Below are 20851 nucleotides of genomic sequence, written 5' to 3' on the forward strand. Positions count from 1 at the left end.
TGTTACACACCGGCTGTAATAAACGTATTATTGTATGCTAACAACGTTACACACCGGCTGTAATAAACGTGTTATTGTATGCTAACAACATTACACACCGGCTGTAATAAACGTGTTATTGTATGCTAACAATGTTACACACCGGCTGTAATAAACGTGTTAGTGTATGCTAACAACGTTACACATCGGCTGTAATAAGCGTGTTATTGTATGTTAACAACGTTACACATCGGCTGTAATAAACGTGTTATTGTATGCTAACAACATTACATACCGGCTGTAATAAACGTGTTATTGTATGTTAACAATGTTACACACCGGCTGTAATAAACGTGTCATTGTATGCTAACAACGTTACACATCGGCTGTAATAAACGTGTTATTGTATGATAACAATGTTACACACCGGCTGTAATAAACGTGTTATTGTATGCTAACAACGTTACACACCGGCTGTAATAAACATGTTTTTGTACGTTGTATGTGGTATGTAAGTATATGCCGATGATGTTTACAATGGGAAATGTGATGATCAAATAATACTGATATTTGTACTCTATCCATTTTGTTACCTGTGATCGTGCGTCCTGGCATCGTGAGTTACCTCCCTTTTAAAGGCTACTCAAGTGCTTCTCCGAGAATAATGATCAAACGTGATCTTTGATTTGTTTTGTTTTCAAATGCAGCGGGACTGAATCGTGCTTTGTTCTTTTTAAACCACGCGACATTTGTGAAAATATTTCTTTTATCAATGATACAATAATTAATTTCAAAATACAGTAAACTACATGAACGTTATAACGAACTCAAAGGGACAACTTATTTTGTTGTTATAACCGTTGTTCGTTATAAGCACATATACCGCATATACACAGCAAATGGCCTGGGTCCACTTGCACAAAGCGATCTTAGCGCTAAGACTATTGTAAGCCAATGTTAAAGTATGGGAGTTCTGATCATCTTAGCGCTAAGATCGCTTTGTGCAAGTGGGCCCAGGACAATAAAACAATTCGTTATATCCATCAATTCGCTATTAGCCCGTTCGTTATAAACGTAGTTTACTGTAATGATAATGAAGTGAAATATCACCCTATACCCATTCAAAATTGAATCCGTAAAACAGCTTTTATCGTGTCAGCAGTATCATTATCAAACTTTAATATTTGATGTATGTCTGAATGATATCTAGGACCACAAGGATCTGAATGTATTTCTTCAATTCTACAACCATGTATTTTGTTCTAATCATATTAGTCTACCCATGAACGCCGTCAGTTTGAAATGTAATTTTGGGTAACCAATAATAACCACATGCTTGACAAGACTTATTACAGCATGGTATCAAAGCAAATCTGTATAATGGGGAATTATATATTGTCTCAAACAAGTCGATATACATTTTACCTATTTTTTCCCATAGGTAAGAAATAACCGAGTTTATACCAGTGCAAATATATCTTCATTCGCACCTGTGTATATTGCGTACGTCATCCAGACGGAAATGTTGACGTCATTCGAATCTTATTGTGACGTAATGTCGGAACGGATATTAAAGAAATTATAACACTCACGTGTGTGTCATACTAATTCTACGAAATCCGTGTAAGAATTGCTGTATTACCCTCGCTCTCGCTCGGGAAATACACGAATTCTAACACTCGTTTCGTAAAATCAGTATGACACACATGCTCGGATGATAATCCATTTAGATATAACCGTGTTCATAATCGCGTATGTGCACTGGTGCAAATATCATTTCATGCGCACTTCACGCGCTATCGAAATAATCCCCCAGTTCACTCTGACATTGGTTGGGTTTTAGACAACAATGGCATTTTTACAAAAATAGCATGATTTTAACTGCGAAACTGATTTTGTCAATAAAAATCTGATTGTATGTCATCTGGTTTATTATGTTATGTTTCCGTATTTGGAGCAGGCGATAAAATACTATACACAATCACTCCCGTTGTTTTTTTACACTGCTTATTTTGCCTTTGTAAATCAAATGATTTTGCTTAAAAATATCAGACCAATCGGAAGCGCGCGCATACTTCACACCCCCGCCAAAGAAAAAAACAACAAAACATTCCCTTCAAAACAAACAAAAAACCCAAAAAGATCAAAACAATTTAAAAAAAAACAAACAACGAAAAGGAACAAGACAAAAAAAACAACTGTATAATGAAAAGTGCTTTGAGATTGACCGTGTGTGTGTGTGTGTGTGTGTGTGTGTGTGTGTGTCTGTCTGTCTTTCTTTCTTTGGGGGGTAGGGTATGGAGGGACCTGAGATGTTGTTTAGAAAACTAGATATTTCAGCCACAGATGCAAAACCAGCTCATGTTAAAATTAAAACCATGTGCCTAATAATTTTTTTAAACAAAATGTTAGAGCAATTTATTTCGGTTTTTAAAAGTCTGATACATATTTTTTGTTCGGGGGAATCAAAACAATTCATCTCGTATGGTTAAAGCGTCCACACGTGACGCTGACGAGCTGGTTTCGATTCCACCATTGGTAATTCGAGGAAAGACCATTCCTGATTTCACCACAATGATACTGTGGAATATTGCACCAAGCAGTGTCAAAAATCCTGTTCACTCACTCACTCACTCACTCACTCCCCCCTGCAAGGCGTTCTTAACACAGTGCAGTGCTTTATTAATTTTCTTTGTTTCAACATGGCTTTTATTAATAAAAATAAATAATAAACGATTATTATTTCTCCCATTTATTCTTAACACTACATATATTGTAAAACAATAAAGATCGATACATGATATGAACCGTACGTTAGCCATAGGGTAGACACAATGCTTCTATGCCAACCTGCGGTATATGGTCACTATACACAAATATACATATACAAGACATATTGAATATTAAATATCATCACAGAAGAGTAAATGAATTCATTTACAGGGAGTTTTACATCCCTATGTATATAAGAGGGTATGTATGTATGTATGTATGTATGGATGTATGTATGTATGTATGGATGGATGGATGGGTGAATGAATGAAGCCAAGTCGAACTCTAAAGACGAACTTTGCTTTATAAGTACAATAATCTTGGACGCCACGTTAAACCCTATTTCACCTCACGAAATCCAGTATTTCGATTTTTCGTTTAAAAAATTCAACTTGATGGTCCTTGTCTTTGCATGATCACGAGAACTACGGGCTACTCGATTGTCCCAGGACTTCGATTTAACGTAGTTTTATTGTATTTTCCGCTGGGTCATAAGCACATTTTCTTTGCATAGTGGGGGCACCGGTGGCCCAGTCATCTAAGGCGCCGCGATTCGATGTGCAGAGTTGCGTCCCTTGGTCACGCCAGAAACCTATGATTGTGGGTTCGAATCCCGGTTCGCCCCAATTATGTTTCTAGGTTTGTCAGCACCATACCCGTGCTCGTGGGTTTCACCGAAGTGGTAAATGTCTGAGACCTGCATCACTTCGGGCTTTCCTCCCACATCAAGCTGACACGCCGTGATATAACTGGAATACTGTTAAAAGTGGCGTTAAACCCAACTCACTCACTCACTCACTCTTTGTATAGTCTCCCTAGCCTGATATAACAAGGGTTCAAATCTCGGGTCGCCCTGGTCATCTTTCTACATGTATCAGCACCATACTGGGTTTCACATAGTGGTAAGCCTCTGCGATCTTCATCACGTCGGGCTTTCCTCCACACGCCGTGATATCAAATAGGTCTACCTTTAAACATAATCTTCATATGGGTTGTCTTGAGACAGTGATATGCATATTGTTCATTTGGTTGTCATATGACAACATAGAGCTGAATTACACATAAGCGGGCGTCAACAGCGGAATCGTTGAAAATCACCATGTTTTGTTCCTGGGCTCGATTCTCAGACGGATTGGGTTTAAAGGCTGCATAATCCTGTTGTTGTCGAAAGTGAGCGGAACCTGGAAATAACATCCACCTTAATAAACTCATGTACATTGAACACAAAAGTGAATTGTGTATTAAAACACATCTGTGACGACATTCTTTTGTTCAAACTCCCCATTATTTTTCAGGAATGGAGAGTTGCTTGTCAACTGTACATTATCTTGAAGCAGAATTTGAATTTGTCAAATATTTTCAACTACAGAATATTTTGTCAAAGGGTCAAAGTAGGGATGAGTTTTAAGTAGGGGAATATCCTCGCAACTCTCCATTCCTTAAAAATAATGGGCCTCGTCCCCTGAGGGGACTCTGCTCCATTATTTTTAAGGAATGGAGAGTTACTCGGACATCCCCCTCTACATAATTTCCTCAGAAAATACGCCGTGATGATGATCCATCGATAATCTCAAGCTTATTCTAAATTGAGGAGCGAATGATTCTTTTGTGTGAAAAGTACACCGATGCATGTACTAATCTTTGAAATAATTAATTCCTCATTTGTCTGTATCCTATTCACATGGTGGCACAGAATTACGTCCTTTAGACATGCTTAGAAATCCTCTTATCGTGGGTTCGAATCCAGATTCTGGGGATTCACAGCCCTGATTTAGCAGCATGTCCGTTGGTTTCACCCAAGCAGTAAATGTCTGAGGCCTGCATCACTTGGGAATTTCCACTCACATCAAGCTGATAAAACTGAAATACTGCGGTGTTAAACCCAAACTAACGAACCTGTACGTTCCAGGGCCCCGTGCCACAAAGCGATCTTAGCGTTAAGTCGGTCGTAACTCCCATTCTTTAACACTGACTTACGACAGTCGTAGCGCTAAGATCGCTTTGTGGAACGGGTCCCTGTATGTGCAATGTTAATGATAGGAAACCGTTATCAGGGTAAGAACTGGTGTTTAGCTACCCATGCTTCTTGTAAGAGGCGACTAACGGGTTCGGTTGATCAGACTTGCTGACATGGTTAATGCATATCAAGGTATCCCAATTAGGTAGATCGATGCTCATGATTTCTATCACTTGACTGTCTGGTTCGGTCTCCATTACTTACAGACCGCCGTTATAAAGCTGGAACATTGCTGAGTACGGCGTTAAAAACAAGACAAAAACGTAATGTTGGATGGCAATGTCTCACCTCTGTGTCCTCGGACCGAACAAGTTTCACCCTCCTCAGCATATGGACCATGGCACACTTGGCCTCCATCAGCGCTAATCTCATGCCGATACATATCCGTGGTCCGTAGCCAAACGGATGGAAGGCGATAGGGTTTATTTTCCTCTTGTTTTCAGGCGAAAACCTGAAAATAGTTTAAAGTTTACGATAATTGAATAATTATTACGTGTTTAAACTACTTTCAAAACGGAATCGACTTAAGTCTATTTCGTAGCAATGGAAATGGTTCTAAAAGATCAATTCATCAGTATGTGTATGTATGTTAACGGTATGTCAAACGTTTATACTGATATTACATACTAGACGAGACTATGCCAATTATATTTGTACCTTTCAGGGTCGAATACTTCCGGGTTGGGAAAGTTCGCGGGGTCGTGATGCAGGGCGTAGACTGAAACAGCCACGGCTGTTCCTTTGTCTATCTGATACCCCTTTATAGTCACTGTCTCCATCGCTTCACGGGTCATTCTAAAATGAGAAAATGAGAAAAACGGTATTAAACCTGGTGTTACATTACACCAATACGATGTGGTGGTATTACATTATATGATAAACGGTAAGAGGCCACGACAGCAACCAATTCCAGCGTTTGTATTTACGTACTTGTGTTTGTGTTTTCCCTTTCCAAATTGAATATCCGAACTGCTAACACTCTATGTACTTAATGGAATTTTAATACTCCTGTACTTCAGACTATTTTCATGCTGGCAACTGTACAGCTACATAGTCTACATAGCACTGGGTAAGTGCCAATCCCTTAATGACTTTGTCAGGCTGCTCTGATTAATACAAGCAACACTGATTCAAGCTAATGCAAGCAATACTGATTCCGGCTAATACAAGCAACACTGATTCCGGCTAATGCAAGCAACACTGATTCAGGCTAATGCAAGCAACACTGATTCAGGCTAATGCAAGCAGCACTCATTCAGACTAATACAAGCAGCACTCATTCAGACTAATGCAAGCAGCACTCATTCAGACTAATGCAAGCAGCACTCATTCAGACTAATACAAGCAGCACTCATTCAGACTAATGCAAGCAGCAGTCATTCAGACTAATGCAAGCAGCAGTCATTCAGACTAATGCAAGCAGCAGTCATTCAGACTAATACAAGCAGCAGTCATTCAGACTAATGCAAGCAGCAGTCATTCAGACTAATGCAAGCAGCAGTCATTCAGACTAATGCAAGCAGCACTCATTCAGACTAATGCAAGCAGCACTCATTCAGACTAATGCAAGCAGCAGTCATTCAGACTAATACAAGCAGCACTCATTCAGACTAATGCAAGCAGCAGTCATTCAGACTAATACAAGCAGCAGTCATTCAGACTAATGCAAGCAGCACTCATTCAGACTAATGCAAGCAGCACTCATTCAGACTAATGCAAGCAGCACTCATTCAGACTAATACAAGCAGCACTCAAATAATTCCATCTCGGTAGGACTTCAACTCACATGGGGACGATTGGGAACATCCTCAGGGACTCGTTGAACACCTGTTCCATGTAGCGCATATTAATGATGTTCTCATAGTTGGGCTCCTCCTGGACAAAATATAAAACCAATGGGTAAACAGAGCTGAGTAGAAACATGTGAGAACTCCTCTAAGTTGACTGAGTCGGTTATTTTCATTCAAAATCCAACTGTACTCGGTATCGCTAAACATACGGACACACATAGCTTCACTAAGATGAAAGTGCGCCGTGAGACCTGCACATGTAAATACATGGAATTATTGATAAACCAAAAAGTATTTATGACATATCTGCTATCCCTCATATATCGACAATGTGTTGTATAGTCATGCATAGTTGCATAACTGGGTCATCAGACTGTGTGGGGTCGTACTCGTCGTGCACTCGACAGTGGGCGTAACTTGTAAACATGGAGACAGATCTAAACACGCCACTTCACGTATATGTGGCCATGTATAACATTCCGGTGTCATGCCGGGATTACTGCGTTCAGAAATTCAGTGGGACAAAAAAAAATTGACGTTTCCGGTTTATTTTCAACGAGTTTGTTCACGTATATAGAGCCATGTTGTTTTATGCCGCTCCCGTTTATGCCAGTGCCAACAAATATCTTACAAACACTGTAATTAAAGTGTCAGAGAAAATGACGTAAATCTACTATAATAATAATAATAATAATATTGCGTACCACTACAACTGCTACTGCTACTACTACTACTGCTGCTACTGCTACTACTACTTCTACCACTACTACTGCTGCTGCTACTGCTACTACTACTGCTGCTACTACTACTACTGCTACTACTACTGCTACTGCTACTACTACTGCTGCTACTACGACTACTACTACTACTTCTACTACTACTACTACTACTACAACAACAAAATTAATATACATACGTCTCCTAGAACTCTGTCAATCTCCTCGTAGACCCTGTCCTGCACGGTTGGGTTCGTAGCCAGGGCGTACGACATGTACTGTAATGCCGACGCCGTCGTCTCGTACCCCGCTATGAGGAACAGGAACGCTTGTCCGATAATCTCATCCTCTGTTAGACCTGCAGACAACATAATACAGTCAGTAATGCGGTGTTTGGATGTCATATTACGATGACAATCGCACAGACAACACGGCACCAATCCTCAGTCCGTAGTCATCATCATGGTACAGTCCTCGCCACTTGAAATAGAATCATTGATTGATTGATTGATCAACGAAGAGTGAGTGAGTGAGTTTGATTTTAAGCCACTTCTAGCAATATTCAAGCAATATCACGGCGGGGGACACCAGAAATGGGCTTTACTCATTTTACCCATGTCGGGAATCGACCCCGGGTCTTCGGCGTGACGAGCGAAAGCTTTAACCACAAGGCTACCCGACCGCCCCGATCAACGAAGACAGCTGAAAAGGTGCTAATACTTTAAAAGTGAAAACAAGCCATTCCGTCTATAAGGAATATGACAATAATGACAAACAATTGCAAAGAACGCTTTTCCAGAAATATCCGTTTCCTAGAGATAAACATCATCATTGAGTTATGATCATAAGTGCCCTTTGCAATTTTTTTCAGTACTGTAAGTAATAGTTCTTAATGACGGAATGGCTTGTTTTCACTTTTTTGTGTATCGCCACACAGCTATCTTACTAAATTAATCATCGCGATATTTCGCGATTCTATTTCAAGTGGCGAGAAATATGGTACAGTAAACTACGGTTATAACGAACACGCTTATAACGAACTGACGGATATAACGAACTAACTTTTTAGTCCCGACTATTTGCTGTAGTTATATATGCTGTATATATGCTTATAACGAACTACGGTTATAACGAACTAAAAATAGTAGTCCCTTTGAGTTCGTTATAACCGTAGTGTACTGTAACTGTTACTGTTAATCGCAAATTTTGGTGCACAATAGTTTTTTAATTTTGTAGGTGACCATTCGCTCGTCACGCCGAAGACCCAGGTTCGATTCCCGACATGGGTACAATGTGTGAAGCCCATTTCTGGTGTCCCCCGCCGTGATATTGCTGGAATATTGCTAAAAGCGGCGTAAAACCATATTCACTCACTTGTAGGTGACCAATCTTGTTCTTGGACATTCATTACCTGGGATACAGTTTGAATATTACTGACTGCAGTAAATTCTTTTCACTCACTTGCGATGTTAATGGAATACGATAATGTTTCTTTGTAAATTAGTCAAGTGGTTTAGTTTACTTTGTTATGAAAGGAACACAACACTTCAAACAAAAGGCATCTTCAATGCAGGGCTCTGGCTCCTGGTGAATGACATATGCAGTTATATCACAAAATTCCTCATTTGCAACAATGACGTGTACATGCTTGATGTCATAAACGAAGAGAAGACTACTGACGTTTCTTGTTTTTGTCGACGTTGGCGTTGGCGTCAAAGTGGTCACCGTCCACGTCGTCAGGCATCTCAGCGTCCAGCATCAGCTGCAGAAAGTCGTGGTTCTGAAACACGGAGGAAGGAGATACCCTCAAACGTCGTCAATGGCGCTCACTGGGCTCAAACTGAAGCAAACTAAGAAGACGATTTCATTAAGTGTTAACTGATATTTGCTCTGGAAGTTTTGATGTTTCTATATCGTCTATACTTCCGTAAAATCACACCACGCTAACTGTCTTTATGAAAACAAAATGGTATCAAACGTGAAAACATAGGATAACGCCCCCGGGAGTGGTAAAAGCGTTCGCTCGTCACGCTGGCAGCTTGGGTTCGATTCCACGTTTGGTTACAGTCGTGATAGAGCAGGAATACTGTTGAAAGCGGAGTAAAAACACATTCACTCACTAACTCACTCACTCCTGATGTGAGAATGGTTACCTTTGCTTCCTGTTCATGACGTCGCTCCTCCACTATCTCCCTGACGGCTGTGATGATGAAGTTGACGGCATCCTTGGGCCATGCACACATCTCAAGCTTCTTGCCTAGCTTCTCCATGCTAGGAAACAGAGCTGCAACAGATTCAGAGTGAGAAGAGTTAAGCCGGACGCCGGGCAATATTAATAAAATACGTAAAACATCATAAAGTAAACTACGTTTAATACGAACTCAAAGGTGACGGTTTAATAATTCGTTATATCCGTACATTCGTTATAAGCGTGTTCGTTTTAACCGTAGTTTACTGTATATATGCGAAAATATAAAGAAATTAAGATATCTTTATATGTATACAAGATTGAGTAGTTAATTTACAGTACGGCTGTTTACAGCTGATACATGTCATCAGGAGAATATTATGTTTCATTTACGGCGTTAAGGGGAGACTACTCTGACATTACTCACTGGCAAGGAAAACGAATGGCATGGTATATACGCTATCCTTGAATATGTTGCAGGCGTTTTTGACGAAGGGCTCGTTTGGATTCCGCTGAGAATCTACATTCTTCCCGAAGGCTGTCATCAGAATAACATCCATCGTAAAAGCAGATAGGTAGCTGCAAAACAATATCAGGAGACGATGAGCTACGAGTCGTCATGAACGACATTCTATGCGGATATGTCACTTTACAGGCAATGCTAGTTTCTGGAACGGTTGAATGGCTGTCTCTAAACTACATCAAAGCGCATATTGAGTGAATGTCACCTAAGTGTTTAGTGATATCAAATATATCAACGAGTCGATAAAAGTTTAAAACTCCAAAGCTTGCAGATATATTTGATAACAAAAGACACGAAGGTGAAATTCCGCGGGTCATCTTTCAACTTTTTCAGGTTTTTTTAATAGAATAACCAGTGTAAAAAGTACAGTTAGACAGCATCAGTGGCAGAGAGATTAGTGGTGGCGACGCCATGTAACCGACGACGTCTCAATGCCTGCAACTTCACGCAGTGCAGCGACATCTGCTTAGCGTGATCTTACCCAAGCGATATCTCTCGTAAGGAGGCGGGTTTGGATGATAAATTATAGGTATAAATAAGTATACAACACTAATAGGATGTTGACTGCGTGGTGTAAATTCGACTGTAACGTTTCACAGTATGCAGGATCCTATCTTTAAATAGTTTCGTAGATTCAGTAGGATACTAGTCAGACATCATAAGGTCCGTGATCCCCCGTTTAAAGGAAGTGCATATGTCGTCCACACTCACCATCCTGTGTTAGGTAATAATAATAATAATGATGATGATGATGATGATGATGTAATAATAATAATGATGATGATGATGATAATTAAAAGAATAATAATAAGAAGAAGAATTCGTATTCCGAATATTTCGAGTTTAGAATCCACTCCGAAAACTTACCCTTTGATCTCAACTTGCTGTCCGCCAACGGAGAGTCCTTTCAATCTCTGAGACAGCTTCTCTGCGCATACATTAATTTGCTGGCACATCTGGAGAGAGACAAGTACAATTTAAGTATGACTGCCAAATGACAAAGGTTTAAGACGGTTACCACTTCGGGGAAACCCACAAGGACAGCATGGTGCTGACACCCCAGCGATCATGATGGAGCTCTCGTAACAGTGCTCTTACTGTCAAGAACAACAATCCTTACAGTGAGCTACGGTGTAGGAGTTGTATATTTGTTTTCATGTTTTGCCATTTTTCTTACCTGTTTCAGTTTGCCGGCGCTGAACGTTGGACTGATGATGCTCCGGATCCTTTTCCAGTTGGCCCCCTTCTCAAAGAAGATGCCCTTGTTTATGGGGCTAGGGTACAAGTCGATGTCCTGACGGGGCAGAAAACTATGGTTGAACATTGTGTTGTGAGGTATAGTTCTCAAAGTTAATATCATACTTCATCTATCCCAGTGATCAGGGAAAGCATGTTAACATCTCTCAATGATATGTTTATAGCTCTAAAGCATATTATATCAATCCATATCAATCTCACTGATCGGGGAAGGCATGTTTATAGCTGTCAATCATATGTTTACAGCTGTCAATCATATGTTTATAGCTCTAAAGCATATCATTATATCAATCCATATCAATCTCACTGATCGGGGAAAGCATGTTTATAGCTCTCAATCATATGTTTATAGCTGTCAATCATATGCTTATAACTGTCAATCATATGTTTATATCAATCCATATCAATCTCATTTGATCAGGGAAAGCATGTTTATAACGCTCTGGGATATGTTTATATCAATCCATATCAATCTCATTGATCAGGGAAAGCATGTTTATAACGCTCTGGGATATGTTTATATCAATCCATATCAATCTCATTGATCAGGGAAAGCATGTATGTTTTGGTTTTGTCGTGTAATTCAGGTACACAAGTAGAAGCTGCTCTGGGTGATGCGTTGATACAGACGTGGTTGTAGTAGCTATAATGATACAAACACGTTGCAAGTGACCTTATGTCACTTAACTGCCTAACCAAGCAATGTCTGCGTTTATGCGCCCTTAATAGTAGCCGTAGTTGTACAGTTGTAGCAGTAGAATAGGTAGTTGCAGCAACACTTTCTGCTGCTGATAAGTTTAGACAGGAATGTAATATACAGAGGAATTTAGTTCAGCACCAAAACACGATTGAGATCGCTGAAGTTGTAATAACTTGTCTATGCGTAAACATGTAAGCCTGGATTGTCGTATAACCCCACCCACATGGATGAACGCTGGTGTTTCAACTCGAACATAATGCAGTGCGTCAACCATCAGACTTTCCGTCATACATGCTAAGTGGGTTGCACTTTCCTTTACGACATTCTCTGCGGTCTTCGTAACTATGTGTAAGTGTCCGTCTTGTAAACATTGTTGGACACGTCCGCAGTTTCGAATCAGTCGCAGCAACTCGCGTCAAACCTCATGACAGTGCAAAGGTCGAACGGAAGACGCAACAATTGTCTCCTTTTGTAGTGGATGTTGTAATGAAGGTCATTGAAGTGTATTTATATTAGTATTTATATTCTTAATTCCTTGGCGTGTTAATGTTCCCAGGAAAAAGTATATCATGGCGTTAACAAACAAACGCCACTCTCGAATGACGCAATATTTTCTGGAATAAAAAGAGTTTTGATTGTTTGTAAATGGGCCTTCCGTTATTATAAGATAAGTGTATTTATTTCTTTTGTTGATCCACGCATTTTAGAAAAAGAGATGTCTAGGAATTAGGTGATAAATGTGTTCTTCTCGAAAACACTCAGTAATAAGAAACAAGAAGAAAGAAGCGTTTACCCATCGATTCTGGAACTTGTTGAACTCTTTTACTTCAATCTGTTTCAGCATTTCCAGGTCCGTCACGACTAGTACGGGCTTGTGGCCGAAATAGACACTGGAAGGAAGACATAGAAAACATCAGAAACTGACGGTGCCGACAGAACAATCAAAACATGGAGTTGTTTAATCCGCAAAGTGTTATTTCTCCACAGGGTGTGTCATGTAGAGTGAGTGACTGAGTATGGTTTTACGCCGCTTTTAGCAATATTACGGCGGGGAACGCCAGAAATTGGCTTCACACATTGTATCCATTTCGGAGATCGAACCCAGGTCTTCGGCGTGCCGAGCGAACACTTTAACCACTAGGCTACCCGACCGCCCCCAGTCAAAAAGAACCACAATAACAAAACAGTAACAAAACACACCCAAGCGAGACTTTTCCTTACCAACATACCTCTTTCTCAAATACCATGTTAACAAAATGCAAATTGACAAATAAATAAAACATAGACAATATATATACGGAGCAAGTGCATGGCGTCTGGTAAGGGTTAACGTTCAGATCAGGTAAGTCGCCATGCCCTTGACGCCCACACATCGTGAATTCTAAAGAGGAATCGAGGCTATTTTTGAAACACCATAAAGGAAGACATCCGTCAGCCTATCTATTGAGAGGATGCTGTTTTTCAGAGATATGATTTGTCTTTCAGCTGGGGTACAATCGCTTCTGTTATTTATACTCATACGAAAATGAATTTATATTGAATATAATTTGTAATTAGATTTTACATTTGAAACCTAAAATTATAAATAAATTAAAGGTGTTTCATATTAAACGCTTGCATCCCACTTTCTAATAACAACTGAAAATCTGAAAATCGGTGACTTGATATACCATATGTATGTTGTGGTACAAGATATACGACAAACTTTATCTAAATATATTCTTGGTTCTGTCTAGTCTGTCTTACAGACCCTGATACATTTATATCAACTACAGCCCATGCAAGTCTATAATGTTTGGCAAGTCTAGATTACTGCAGTATCAGGCTGAAATGAAGAGAATCACTGGGCTCCCTTTTTATTAGATTTTTATTTTCCGTATGATATGTTCATTTCAGAGACTATATGTTAGTCTAGGTTCTGTCCAATTGTTATTAATACATGTGTTATTTTGGTAATACTTTGTTTTTCTATTGTTTACATCCTACAATAACATTGTCTCTTCCTTCTTCACCAAGGCCGTAGTTTTTTTTGACAGGGGGGGGGCAAATAAGATTATTCATCTCTTATTCAAGTTAACCTTCACAAGGAAAAATGTTTTCTGTAACCCCCCCCCCCCCCCCCCCCCCCCCAGCTGGATACGGCACTGTTCACGGTACTGTCCTGCGTTGTTAGCGTTAGTGCCCTGGACAACCACAATCAAATTGGCACGCGCACGTCCTGTGGATGAGTATTCAGTGCGCATTTCCATCACATGACCCGCAGCATGGATTGTGAAACTCTGACCTGTCCAGTTGACCAGATGCGTGTACGAGAGGAGGAAGTCGGAGGAAGCTAGATAACCGATGGTGGTCGCTCCCCACCCCCTCCCCACACTCACCTCAAGGGGCTCGGGTTGTCAATGTGCGTAGACGTAGCCCATTTGATTATTATTGAAATAGAGTATACGTTACAGTGTATTCAACTTTCCGTTTGTATATAGTAACCCATTTGTTTTCGTCGTGGTATGTGTTTTGTATGCAAAGAGAACCTACCCGTAGACAGGTCCGAACTTTTTTTTCCACTCCAACAAAGGATAAACAAACCCCTGCAAAAAGAACAAAATTACTCTTAGTACATCTGCACCGAAAACAGATCAGATTTCTTGACGGTGAACATCTTGTAATTGTTCATTAAAAGACATGTGAGCTGCCAAGCTGGATAAAAAATTTGTTGGCTTAATTATTAGAGTAGGCAGTGTTGAAATAGTTTATCTTGCTTTGGAATGGAGCCACGAGCGTAAAATGTGATGGATAATGTTTTACGATTATTATAAGGAACGTCTTTCGTTAGTTTTTGGGCGAGTGAGTTGCTTTTAACGTCGCTGTGAACAGTATTCCAGTTATATCACGGCGTGTCAGGTGAATGTGGAAGGAAAGTCAGAAGTTATTCAGGTCTCAGACGTTTACAACTTTGGCGAAGCCCGAGAGCACGGGTATGGTGCTTGTAGACCTAGAAACATAATCGGGGTGAATCTGGATTCGAAACACGATCATGGGATCCAGGCGTACCCAGGGGACGCAACTCTGCACCCGTGCCCCATCGTGCGTTCTTGTTTGTAATAGTTATGTCGTTTGTCTAGCTATGTATTGGTTATAATAGTTATCACTGTGAAGAGTTGCGTCCCTTGGGCACACCATAAACCTATGAGTGTGGGTTCGAATCCGGTTCGCCCCGATTATGTCTCTAACCATACCAGTGCTCGTGGGTTTCATCGAAGTTATAAACGTCTAACACCTGCATCACTTTCCTACCACATCACGCGGTGATATAACTGGAATATTGTTAAAGCGGCGTTTAACACAACTCACTCACCAACCCACAAAGCAATTGATACGACTAGCTTAGGCTTATGTTAAACTATGGACGTTGCGGTTCTCTTATCCCACTACGTTAGTCTGTCTTACAGACCCTGATACAAATATATCAAATACAGCCCATGCAAGTCTATAATGTTTGGCAAGTCTAGATTTCTGCAGTATGAAAATGAAGAGTCTCTTGGCTCCTTTTTATTATTTTGTTATTAAGATAATTTTACAACTATTTTTTTCTGTGCGATATGCTCATTTCAGAGACTAGATGTCAGTCTTCCACTACGTCTTCTCACCCTTTTAGCCATGGGCAGAAGGTTACCAAAAAATGGTATCGGTGTGGGACCAGGAATCTGCCTTTTCTTGAACACAGTGTAACCAGACATGCCGTATCTGAAAACAAAGATTATATGTTGCCATGGAGAAGGGCGAGAGTACATGTTTTACGGATAAGCAAAGCTCACTCTTACACCACTCCAAGCATCCCCCCTTAATGTGACTCCCCCGCAATATCATGCTTTCAATACGGTTCAGTATACTCTGCAATCTTACTTCCAGGCTGTTCCTGTGCCACACTGTTCACCATAACACCTCACAAATGAGGAATCGGATTGTATTAACAGATAAAACGGTGCCATGTTACTATCGAAATGACACCTCCAGATTGTATCAACAGAGACAAATTCATTGTGTAACTATCGAAAGAGCACTTTTTACTTTCAGATTTAAGAGCCACGAGAAATCTGGTTTACATTTAAAACAGTTTAGTTGGAGATGCTTAAACAGCATCCGCGTTACAGACACTTTTCAGACTGAGCAGTGGCCACTTGGGAAGCATTTCCAAGATACTTGGTTCGCCATGTTTGTTTAAGTGACGCCTATTCTGGGAGAAAAAAACGAGAAATTTCACAAGAATGTTATTAAATTCGGTCAATCGACAGCGTCTGCCTACGTAAAAGCTTGTAATATATTTTTAGAAAATACTTTTAAGACTTACCTTCCTGTGTCGCGACGGGAAGGGTGATTCATTATGTATAATGTTTCACAAGTTATATAAAAAAGGGCTGTTACTTATATGTCAAGTTTGAAGTCGGCGACACAATAGAAAGTGGGCGTGTCAGCTTGCCGTGAGAGGACGTGGTGGATGTTAGCCATGAGGGTCAAGACCCCGACTCCGGGGACAGTACTGATGCTCCAAGGATAATAACAGGTTTTGCCATGTATTTCATGTCATGTCATTGCTATGACATTTTTGTTATTTATTATAAATATTTTATATATATATATATGATCTGTAAATTTGGTTGTGGTTTTAAGCCCTACATTTGGCTGTGGTTTTAACCCCCATATGACGTGAACAGCTTGATAGATCTTTGGCGCTACATTGTTTGAGGACCAAAGATGAACAGCATTTGGGCACTCGATTGTAGTCCCACATGGCGTTGATGTTAGAAATTGAGTCAGTTGTAAATGGGACTACAATACTCCGTAACAAACTTGTGAATCCAAACCAGTTCCACGGCAAGGTAACCGATCTCTTAATAACTTATGAACTAACACAGTTTTATGCTGATGAACTATTTAACTAACTTAGTCATATGATGAATGAAAGAACTAACGCACTGATATGCTAATGAACTAACATACTGTTTTACTGAAGCACTTCATGAACTCTGAGGTAACCTCTAGTACGGCGACTTAAAGTACAGTGATTACACCACCCACGTCAAACTGGACCAAACGAGTTGGTGGTTGGGGGTAACTTTCATTCACAATCACAAACGACACTGGTCCCCGGACACATCTGTCACGAGCATCCTCACCTCGGCGGACAATTGACTGACGGCGTTATTTCCCCATTGATGATGAGACTGACGTCCGCCGGTGAAAGCTTTTATGCTATTATTCTGCGTGTTTCAAAATATGATAAACGTCATAATTAAACGTTACAAAGTTGATTGATGGTTCGAAAAACATAGAAATATTACTAAAATATATTCATTTAAAATTGTCGAATGAACTTTGACGGAAATATTAATGTAGAATTTTGGTACCTCTTCGCATAAAAACGTCACAGTGAAGAGATGGAGATTGCGCGATCGCGATCCCTTGCAATTGTCCACACAGCTCGAGCAACAAGATTAACATTAAACTGCTGTTACGGAGCATCGCCTGAATTGAGACTGTTATGGAGTCTCGCTTGAATTGGAATTGCGGTACAGAGCATCGTATGTATTGAGATTACGTTAAGGGAGCATCGTATGTATTGAGATTACGTTAAGGGAGCATCGCCTGTATTGAGATTACGTTAAGGGAGCATCGCCTGTATTGAGATTACGTTACGGGAGCATCGCCTGTATTGAGATTACGTTAAGGGAGCATCGCCTGTATTGAGATTACGTTAAGGGAGCATCGCCTGTATTGAGATTACGTTACGGGAGCATAGCCTGTATTGAGATTACGTTAAGGGAGCATCGCCTGTATTGAGATTACGTTACGGGAGCATCGCCTGTATTGAGATTACGCTACGGGAGCATCGTATGTATTGAGATTACGTTAAGGGAGCATAGCCTGTATTGAGATTACGCTACAGGAGCATCGCCTGTATTGAGATTACGTTAAGGGAGCATAGCCTGTATTGAGATTACGCTACGGGAGCATCGTATGTATTGAGATTACGTTAAGGGAGCATAGCCTGTATTGAGATTACGCTACAGGAGCATCGCCTGTATTGAGATTACGTTAAGGGAGCATAGCCTGTATTGAGATTACGTTAAGGGAGCATCGCCTGTATTGAGATTACGTTACGGGAGCATAGCCTGTATTGAGATTACGCTACGGGAGCATCGTATGTATTGAGATTACGTTAAGGGAGCATAGCCTGTATTGAGATTACGCTACAGGAGCATCGCCTGTATTGAGATTACGTTAAGGGAGCATAGCCTGTATTGAGATTACGCTACGGGAGCATCGTATGTATTGAGATTACGTTAAGGGAGCATAGCCTGTATTGAGATTACGCTACAGGAGCATCGCCTGTATTGAGATTACGTTAAGGGAGCATAGACTGTATTGAGATTACGCCACGGGAGCATCGCCTGTATTGAGATTACGTTAAGGGAGCATAGCCTGTATTGAGATTACGTTAAGGGAGCATAGCCTGAATTGAGATCACGCTACGGTAGCTTCGCCCGATTTGTGGCAGGGATGACTTTGAGGGATTGGGAGTCCATTAACACTGCTTTGTTCATAACTGCTTCATTCACGCAGTCTTACACACATACAAATTCTACCTTCAATTGACACTCATCCACTCTGCCAAACATCTTCTATTCATTGTATCAGAAGGTTAGACATGAGAATGTCAGATGGTTAAATGTCACAGACAGCACATTCAATCCTGATATCGACACACGCATTAATTCGCGTCCACGGTAATACTTACATGAACAGCAACGACACCGTCACCACCACCAACGCCACAGACGGCAGGATACTCATTAGCTCCAACATGGTCATCTGCTGCAAATACATGTCTGTTAAAATGGCCGTCATTGATACAAAACTAGATTCAACTGCTCACTGCTCCGCGCGTTCAACAGTGGATCTCTGCAGATAATCTCGTATGTATTAAAGATCCTTCAATCAAAGAGATCATTCAAATACAGTTGTTGACGTCGCAGTTGGTGTGAAATATAACCCTCCATGTATCTCGACGTATCAGATAATGCACTTTTGCGTAAATGCCCATTGTGAAAAGGCTGAGTTCGTTGTGTGTGCTTTTTGATAGAGCATGCGCTGATTAGAAAACGAGACCAGTCACATGAAGAAGATGATCACAGAGACCTATGGTGATCAGTAATAGATATGTCATGTTTCTGTAAATATTTACATCCGTAGCTGACATGCTGTCTGACGCCAATAGCTCGCGTATTGAAATTAAACTGATGCATCATTTGATTGATGTTTTTACAGCGGTTTGTGTGAACATGAGCCAAACTGGGGGTGCATGATTCAAGGTTGTGTAGCAGCTAACGGAAATGCTTTCTCGTTTCAAAAACAAGAGGTTTCATATCTTTTCAAAAACCCAGAAAAGTTTTAATTTGTCCATGGAAAGATACACCGCTTCGAAATCAAAACATATTGGCACTTGGTATCCCTTAAAAACACGGGGCGGTCGGGTAGCCTAGTGGTTAAAGCGTTCGCTCGTCACGCCGAAGACCCGGGTTCAATTCCCGACATGGGTACAATGTGTGAAGCCCATTTCTGGTGCCCCCCGCGGTGATATTGCTGGATTATTGCTAAAAGCGGCGTAAAACCATACTCACTCACTCACCTTATAAAGACACACACACATACTCGACCATCCTCATTCATCTTGCATCATAATAAGGATGTATCGGGTGAAGGTTGTATTGGATGTATGGTACGAGGCATTTCAACCAGGAAGTGTGTATACATGTCCATGTCTAAAGTGGCATGTCTTTCCTTGTTACGATTCCTGTTTTATGACAATATATAATGATTCGAACACGACAGGTTAACACCCGTTATCGCTTTGGTCAAACCCACGACAACGATATGGCTGGCGCTGGTAAACCTAGGTTCATAATCAGGGTGAACCTGGGATTCGAACCCGCGATCAGAGTATCTCGGCACGGCTGAGGATACTGCATATTTACCTTAAATATAGATATATTACACGATGATCAGCCTTGAAAGCATTGTTACATACATTCACAGTAGATTCAAAATCACTTTTAACTGATAATAGATAACGATGGTCATCACAAGTTGTTTATTTGTGTTTTTGTTTGTTGTTTAACTCCGCACTCAGCAATATTCCAGCTATATGACGGCGGTCCGCAAAATAATCGAGTCTGTACCAAACAATCCAGTGATTGACATCATGAGCATCGATCCACACAATTGGAATAGGATGACATGCATCAACCAAGTCAGCGAGCCTGACCACCCGATCCCGTTAGTCGGGTCTTACGACAAGCATAGTCGCCTTTTACGACAAGCATAGTCGCCTTTTACGACAAGCATAGTCGCCTTTTACGACAAGCATAGTCACCTTTTACGACAAGCATAGTCGCCTTTTACGACAAGCATAGTCGCCTTTTACGACAAGCATAGTCGCCTTTTACGACAAGCATAGTCGCCTTTTACGACAAGCATAGTCACCTTTTATGGTAAGTCAGTAAACAATGCATCATATATCCCTTCATGATAGACTACATGACCATATACTTCAGTCATGTAGACCTCGATACGCTTGAGATCGCTACCGTTATACATAGCGTTTGTGTCTACTCGAGTGAACATTGCTCTGTGTGGTTTAACGACGCGCTCAGCTTTTTTTCTGGATGACACCGGCCTTTAAAAGATCATGTCGTAACCAGACGATCCAGTGATTGTTATTCAACCATTTCTGACTTCCTAATCAAATTTAGCGCATCTTACGTCCGGTATAGGTTGCAGGGGATCTATTCTAACAAGTCTATATCTAGCTTGATTCAATTCCAGAAATATAACGTGTTATTGCTTTAATGAAT

General features: G+C 40.6%; 1 protein-coding gene across 4 annotated transcripts in view; it reads right to left on the reverse strand.

Moving 5' to 3' along the window:
* Positions 1-2730: 2730 nt before the first annotated feature.
* LOC139465805 (cytochrome P450 3A6-like) overlaps positions 2731-20851 on the reverse strand; it is a 48728-nt gene continuing 30607 nt past the window's right edge. For 2 of the 4 annotated variants that reach the window (XM_071247733.1, XM_071247735.1), the window contains exons 2-15: positions 18736-18809; positions 15587-15683; positions 14475-14527; positions 12736-12832; positions 11163-11279; positions 10853-10941; positions 9890-10041; positions 9428-9558; positions 8955-9054; positions 7475-7632; positions 6555-6643; positions 5426-5563; positions 5057-5219; positions 2731-3932 (exon numbers count right to left, since the gene is read on the reverse strand). In XM_071247733.1, the coding sequence (XP_071103834.1) occupies positions 3846-3932; positions 5057-5219; positions 5426-5563; positions 6555-6643; positions 7475-7632; positions 8955-9054; positions 9428-9558; positions 9890-10041; positions 10853-10941; positions 11163-11279; positions 12736-12832; positions 14475-14527; positions 15587-15683; positions 18736-18809 (1545 nt within the window). In that variant the 3' untranslated portion in view covers positions 2731-3845. Of the gene's footprint in view, positions 3933-5056; positions 5220-5425; positions 5564-6554; positions 6644-7474; positions 7633-8954; positions 9055-9427; positions 9559-9889; positions 10042-10852; positions 10942-11162; positions 11280-12735; positions 12833-14474; positions 14528-15586; positions 15684-18735; positions 18813-20851 lie in introns of all 4 variants that reach the window. The other 2 variants (XM_071247732.1, XM_071247734.1) reach the window with 1 other exon arrangement.

The sequence above is a fragment of the Haliotis cracherodii genome, unplaced genomic scaffold (genome assembly GCF_022045235.1).
Source record: "Haliotis cracherodii isolate W230 unplaced genomic scaffold, xgHalCrac1.p SCAF_18, whole genome shotgun sequence".
In the NCBI taxonomy this organism is placed as follows: Eukaryota; Metazoa; Mollusca; class Gastropoda; order Lepetellida; family Haliotidae; genus Haliotis; species Haliotis cracherodii.